The 7,671-nt window shown below is 27.2% G+C and overlaps 1 protein-coding gene across 6 annotated transcripts in view; it reads right to left on the reverse strand.

The window, feature by feature from the left end:
• Positions 1 to 7,671, reverse strand: part of LOC109862072 — a 24,048-nt gene that overhangs the window by 5,085 nt on the left and 11,292 nt on the right. For 5 of the 6 annotated variants that reach the window (XR_002251083.1, XM_020441966.1, XM_020441969.1 and 2 more), the window contains 9 exons: positions 5,017 to 5,163; positions 4,788 to 4,912; positions 4,439 to 4,616; positions 2,954 to 3,021; positions 2,607 to 2,826; positions 2,345 to 2,457; positions 1,611 to 1,803; positions 1,177 to 1,485; positions 856 to 1,094 (listed from right to left, as the gene is read on the reverse strand). Coding sequence is in view for 5 of the 6 variants with exons in the window: in XM_020441966.1 (XP_020297555.1) it covers positions 856 to 1,094; positions 1,177 to 1,485; positions 1,611 to 1,803; positions 2,345 to 2,457; positions 2,607 to 2,826; positions 2,954 to 3,021; positions 4,439 to 4,616; positions 4,788 to 4,912; positions 5,017 to 5,163 (1,592 nt within the window). In the remaining variant the exon portion in view is untranslated. The remainder of the gene's footprint in view (positions 1 to 855; positions 1,095 to 1,176; positions 1,486 to 1,610; positions 1,804 to 2,344; positions 2,458 to 2,606; positions 2,827 to 2,953; positions 3,022 to 4,438; positions 4,617 to 4,787; positions 4,913 to 5,016; positions 5,164 to 7,671) is intronic. The other variant, XM_020441968.1, reaches the window with a different exon arrangement.

The raw sequence follows: 7,671 nt of genomic DNA on the forward strand, positions 1-7,671 counted from the left end.
CAACAGAGTTGTTGCGTTTTTTCTTTCTGTGTGCTAACAATTTTGGCGGTGTTTCCGTATTGTAGCATTTCTGCAAACAATTTCTGTTACCAAGGTCTGCGCCGAAATTGTCAAAAACAGAAATTGTTTGCTGGGTATATATATAAAATTATTCTTTAATTATATTTGACTACTTTGAGATTATATTGTATTATTTGATTCTTGTGTTATAATGCCCCAGTTTATTTCTTGTTGCAGATTACCTTGTGCTTACAACAGCAGTTTTACAAACTGCTTTATGTAACACTATACAACACTATTGATTTATGGCATATTATTTGGTAAGCCTATGACACTACTTCTACATTGCGAAATAGTTTTGTATATTATTGACATTTATATTTTAATTTTAATTTGTTACTTTTTACGGACTGTCTTATAATAAGCTACCTATTTGTAGTATATTAAAAACTTTCAAAAATAATAAATATAAATTGAATATGTGTATGTGCTATGTATAATGTATTTCTAATATATGTATATGTAAAAAATATAATAATTAATATAATAAAATATACGTTAATTAAAATTGTTTATATTTATAATCACAAAATGTAAATTATATTTAATAATAATAACAGAAATATTTTTATTTATTGTTGCAGGTACATTGCGCTTCAATACGGTTATATTGCAGCGCAATCCTGCTAAAGGGGAACATTTTTATATTGTTTTCACATTGCATTCATATTGCATCTACATTGCACAATTACTTTGTAATATTACAATATTGCAATAGGTATATGTTTGCAATCTTACTGTGCTGTATAGTCTTGTTATAGTTAGTAAAATAAATATTTGTGTTTCTATTCTTACCTGAATGTTGGAACATTTTTTGTAAAGTTTTACGCAGACATAATCATCCCATAAATTGCAGAACTTATTAATTGTCGCCTTAATAGAATTGACATATTGATTGCAATAAGAGGTAACATTATAATAGTGAAATAGTTTTTTTGAAGATGAGAGTGAAATTAACCATCTCAAATATAGTACATGTGGCACTTGACGGGTATCAATCTCAATGATTTCCAGATTTGCTATTGAAGGTGGATCTGTTGAGTCAATTTTTCTTTTAAATATACAGTTTAAAAAAAATAAAATGTAAGAACAAATAAAATATAATATCAAATATACTTGTGGATGGTGTTCTGAAGTACAGATCTTGATAAGCTGAAGAATTCTCTGTACTATTATATTCTCTTATTACATAAATAGTTGCTCGATATTGCTCGTCACTAAGTAGTGGTAGATGTATTATGTTTAAGTCAAAATACCAGCGAGATGTAAATTCGATTGCAGTAAAATGTTTTACAACAGTGCTGTTTCCGCTAATTTGTATTTTAGCGTTTAATGGTCCCGAAATTGTCGAGCAATCTTTAGGTGGCTGCCATGATAATGTCCAATTGTGCACTTTTAANTCTGTAAACACTTCCGTTGGTATGTCTACAAAGATGTTGTTTGGTATAGTTTGCTTAAACACAGTGTTATATACGTATATGTATCATTACTTTGCCATATATTAAAATCAATAATAAGTGATTGCAAAAAATAACAACTTTTATATATACCTGATTTGTTTGTATTAAAAGATATCTCTGCGCTATAACTGTTTTGAACTTCATGTGCTGTCACTTGTGCTGTGTAAGACGCATATGGATGTAAATCTGAGAAACTGATTTCAGTTTTGTTTGTAAATTGTTTAATAGGTGGAATGACTGGTGTGGGTACATTTAAATCTTCACAACCATAGTACAAAATAATCTAAGAGAAGAAATCACATAGTAAATAGCATTATTACTAACTTAACCCGGGAAAAAAATGGGTTAGATCTAACTTAAATTTAATAATAAATGGAAAAATAGATCTAATTAGATCCAAATTAAATCTAAATAGATAAAAAGTAGATCTAAATATCCAAATTAAATATAAATAGATATAAAGTAGATCTAAATAAATATAAAGTAGATCTAAATAAATATAAGCAGATTTATTAAATTTACACCTTTATATATTATTAAATCTACTTTAGATCTACTCAGATCTACTATAATTAAAACTACTCAGAATTAAAAGTACTCAGTTAGATTTTAGCAGATCTGAACAGATCTGAGGTGATATGTTACGCAAACAATAGATTTGTAAAGAAGCACTCGTAAAAGAAAAATATTATCCTTGCTTATAATACCTCTCTATACTACGTACCCCATTTTTTCTGTAACTTAGCGCTAAAAATATGATATGACATTTGGCCAAGAGCACGTTTGAACACGTATATGTGTAACTACAAGTTACATGAAGTTACCTTTAATGTTATTTCATACAGCACTATATTTAAGTGATCTGGAGAGTTCCATTTCAGAGTGACTTGTGTGCTTGAGTTGGCAACATATTGAATATCTAATACTCTTGTCGAAACTAATGATATTTATAAAATACAGATATTAGAATAACATACTTATATTATAAAATACAGATATTAGAATAACATATTTATAATATATGAAGCATTTATTTGTGAAAGTTCTTACTGTATTATAGCTATTAATATAAAGACATAAATTTACCGCTTCGTAATGTACGAATATGAGTGAAGTACATGAAGCTATGTTTTATGGTTGTATGAGCAAGTCGCGGATGATTTACAATCACGTTGAAAACAGTATATGGTGATAAACCTGACACTTCATAGGGAAAAGTGGTAACTGTTGAGTTATGAATAGTCTCGTCTGTATTACTATTTTGGAGAGTTAAATGATACCAATGTACTGGACATGGAAACAGATGCTAGAATATAGGAGAAAAAATAAATCTCAAATCGGTATATTAATTTGATACATACTACATTCAATACATACCGCATTGTAAATAAAGTTACTGTTATGTTAGAATAAATAGCAAAATATGTACGTACATCTGAAGCGTTTTGCCAATTAATAATTATACTGTATTCCGTAGACAGTACGTCGAAAGTTTTTATTGCTATATGAAAGTCCAAGAAAACATCCAAATAGTATAAAAAAGAATAGGTTAAAAGAGATATAAAACTTTGTATTATGATAATATGTAATAAATATTGTATTTACACATTTCTTTTGTACTATATCTTTTCTTCTATATGCATGTAATGCAATTTTACACAGACAAAAATAATGATCTCAGATTTTCATACTGCTTTAAATATACACAGTATGTTGTAAAGAATATAAATATATACAAAATATACGTATCTGTATCCATTTGGGAAAAATGGATTGGATCTAATTTAAATCTGACGAGATAAAAAAAAATATAAAAAAACGATCTAATTAGATCCAAATTAAATCTAAATAGATATAAAGATCTAAATAGATTTATAAGTAAATTTCCACTTCATTTTTATTCTTAGATCTACTTTAGATCTACTCAGATTTACTTAGATCTAAGCAAATCTGAACAGAATTGAAGTAATCTAATATAGTAAATCTAAGTAGATCTAAACTAGATCTAAGAATAAATAAAAGTGTAAATTTACATAGATCTATTTAGATATTTCTTATATTTATTTAGATTTAATTTGGATCTTAGATCTATTTTTCTATTTTTTTATCTCGTTAGAAAGAATTTAAATTTAGGTTTAATTCATTTTTTCCCAAACAAAAAAAACAAGAAGTCACAGAAACGTCAAAATAACGTCAAACTGGTAAAAAATATGACGAGACTCACAAAAAATTTTTAATATGGGATTAAAATAATTTAATATAAATTTTATTAAAATTCAATAAAGTAATAATATGTTTATATATATATATATATATATATATATATATGTAATAAAGCTTTAGGCGTTTTATTAAACTTTTATTATGTAGGGTTTAATTTGGATCATATAAAGATCCCTATTAAGTTATATATAATATTATTACATGTCTTTATATATAGATTTAGAATCAAATAAATCCATATTAAACGCGAATTTTTACATATAGATTTAGAATCAAAAAACTATATATAAAATTCTTTATAGAACTTAATATGATTTTATATATTGTTTAATACATATTTACTAAGAATTAACTACAATAACCACTATACGTTAACAAAAAATTCGTTCGCGTTGTAAAAATGTACTTTAAATTAATAAGTAATAATGCGTAATACTTAAAAAATTAAACTACCAATTACTCGTTCGAACCTTATAACAGACAGGTTCAGTATCTTCTTAACGAAATAATGACCTTTTTAGGTCAAAATGACATCATTTTGACTTTTTCGTGACTTCTTGTTTTTCTTGGAAAGTAAAGTGTTATATTTTGTAAACTTATTTAGTGTTCTTTTTGCACAGTACTAAAAGTAATGCGGCGTGCGTGTTTTATACAAACATGTAAGGATTACACAAGAAAAAAAAATCCATACTTACGTTCGCAATCAGTTTCCACACTTTGCCATTTACTTTCAATTATTTCATTTTCTGCAAGTAATATGCATTTAAATGAATAAACAGAACCAAAATTTAAATTGTTAAAGTATCCGATCAAATATGTCATATTTTGAAACAGTCTATTCCATGACTGCGTGAAGATGTAATCATTTTCTCCCTGTAGAAAATATATTAGAAAATGTTATTTCACTTTTTTTTCTTCCAAATACATCAAACTATGATTTGAGTATTAAATTACAAAGACAGTTTTTGATACTGATAACTTATCATAAAAAACTCTTTTTAATGTTTGTTCCAATTCTGTTATAAAACAATTAGTAAACGTTACCGCAATAGTAAACGAATAAATTATTTGTATTTTTTCATATTCCTCTTTCCACTTTATAGGAAGTTTAATTCGGATGCTTGTTGAAGTGATAGAGACAATTTCAGGTTCCGTGAGCTTATCTATTCCTTAAAAATCAATATAATATTCGTCTAACATCTGTTATAAGAATGACAAAAGTGTCTGACAAATATAATTACAGTAGTGTAAACCAGAAAAAGTTTTAAATTACCTATATGACACAAGGGTGGCACATAAAATATTTTCAAGGTATCAACACATCCGTTGATACATTCTCCAGTTACTTTATTACATCCAAAAGATTTGCATAAACCGCACTTGTTTGCACAATTATATCCATACCAATTGTAGTCACATACTGCAATTATATTTATAATAATATAAAGGTTAATAATTTATATATATTTAATATAATAATATAAATATTAATAATATACACTCGTAATATACAAGATGTATAAAAAGTACCGATACCGCGAAAAATCTCTACAACTAGGCATTTTACCAAAAAGTGTTCCAGATAAAAGTTGTAGAGTTTTAAAGGATCTATTTATGGTCTTATCAGTTTGACCTTAAATGACATTGCCAAGATCAGGTCAAGGTCACATTAATTTTTTAGATGGCGCCGCTTTGATCTTCGCGGCGCCATTCAAGGTCACACTGATACAATTAGTAAATAGATTCTTTTAAACCCTACAAATTTTATTTGAAACATTTTTTTGTAGAAAACTCTACAAATTGTATTTGAAACATTTTTTTGAAACATTTTTTAGTAGTTTTTGAGATTTTTTGCAGTACCGGTACTTTTTATCAGAGGTCAAAAGAGTTCCAAAAATAACTGTTTCAAACTGTTATATATCGGTTCTTACTGAAACAGTTTCAAAGAACAGTTATTTTCTATAACAGTTTTAAAAAGCAAAATTCATGAAAATATTGATTTCGATTACGATGCTAATATCGGCTCCAATATTGGTTCTATATCGGTTGTATATCGGTTATGATTCTAATATTGGTTATAAATCGGTTTTATTGCGCTTCTGTATCGGTTACGGTTACGGTAACAGTTAATAATATTCATTCTTTGGTTATACTTCAAGTCTACACACAGAGAGAAAAACTTCTTTAAATTTAATAATCCGATTTGTTTGACTCATATTTGTTGCATTCAAACAATATAATTTATTCACATAGCATTGTTACCCACATAGCACGTAATATTACTGCAATATCACAGTAATATTGTTTTTCGATTGCAATATTACACTCTAATATAGTAGAAATATCATAGTAATATTACTGTAATATCACAGTAATATTAAAATGTCCGCCGAATCGCATCTCAGTAATATTACGATGATATATCACAGTCACGAAGTAAGAGTAAAGAGATCGAACTCCGTGATACAAAAGTGATCCCGATTTTTACGGTTCATTGGGAAAGAATCTGCTCAAGGGAATAGGTTTTTATGGTTGGACGTCATTTGCAAAACTGTGCATGTACACAACTAACACATGTACACGTTTAGTGTATGTAATCTATCTTGTTACATATCTAAACGTGTACATGTGTTAGTTGTGTACATGCACAGTTCTGCAAATGACGTCCAACCGTAAAAACCTATTCTCTTGAGCGGATTCCCTCCCAATAAACCATAAAAATCGGGACCACTTTTTCCATTCGCGCGCTATCAAGTTCGATCTCCTTACTCTTACTTGTGATCACAGTAATGTTGTGGTGATATATCAAGAATATTACTGTAATATTGTAAGGTTATAGATTAATTTAATATTAAATTACTTCTAAGGTGGAAAATATAGGCCGATTGGAGTTTAAACACGATTGTTAATGTGTCAGAAATTTATGTATTTATTATTAATATGTTACAGACGTTTCGACCGTAGTTCCAGTCCTTTTCAATATATCTATACAATAATAAATTTTGAAATCAAATATGGCAGTCAAAACGTCTGTAACATTTTATTAATAAATTCATAACTATATCTGACACACTAACAACCGTGTTTAGACTCCAATCGGCCTATACTTTCTTAGAAATACTTTAAAAACTTAGAGCCGTTCTTAACTAAAACTACATTGATAATTTAATTAAAAAAAAAATTAATCCGAAAAGGAGATAAACTACTTTAACAGATTGATCAAAGACTTTATGAGTTAAATTTTTGTATTAACTGTATGCTCCGAAGTGCATAACAAAAGATTTCTTGAGAGAGATCATAAAAATGGTCCATTGAGTCATGAACGTGATTACATATATAGAAGAATATAAAACATTGTATTTAGATTTATTTTATTTAAATTGTTTTATTTTATTTAAACAATAATAAAAATAACTGCGTTATATTAAAGGATAATAGTATCGTCTGCGTCCTTAATATCGCTAAAAGTCAAAATAATAAATTTATATATTATAGAAACAAAATTTATAATAATTTATATATTATAGGAACAAAACCTTATAATACAAATTTGTTTCTTAATCATGCGAATCACATTTAGGAATCAATATTTAGAAATAGTTACAGTAAGACGAAACAGATATATAGAATCATAGTTTTGTCAAAATATTTGCGCCGAAGCTTAAAATTCCGTACCACGATAAATTTATTATCTTACAAATTCTACACACAATTGTACCTACATTGTAAAAACTATATGCATAATAAATTAACTTTAATACTATTTTAATATGTGAAATTTACATATACATACACATATACATATATATGCATACACATATATATACATACACATACACATATACACAGTTTGTCCGGAAAGTTCCCGGACTACGTGAATTAAAAATCGAAAATGAAAGATATGGTTTATTAAACAAGTTTACACTTC

Source organism: Pseudomyrmex gracilis, unplaced genomic scaffold, assembly GCF_002006095.1.
Source record: "Pseudomyrmex gracilis isolate BER0280 unplaced genomic scaffold, ASM200609v1 scaffold_1333, whole genome shotgun sequence".
NCBI lineage: Eukaryota > Metazoa > Arthropoda > Insecta > Hymenoptera > Formicidae > Pseudomyrmex > Pseudomyrmex gracilis.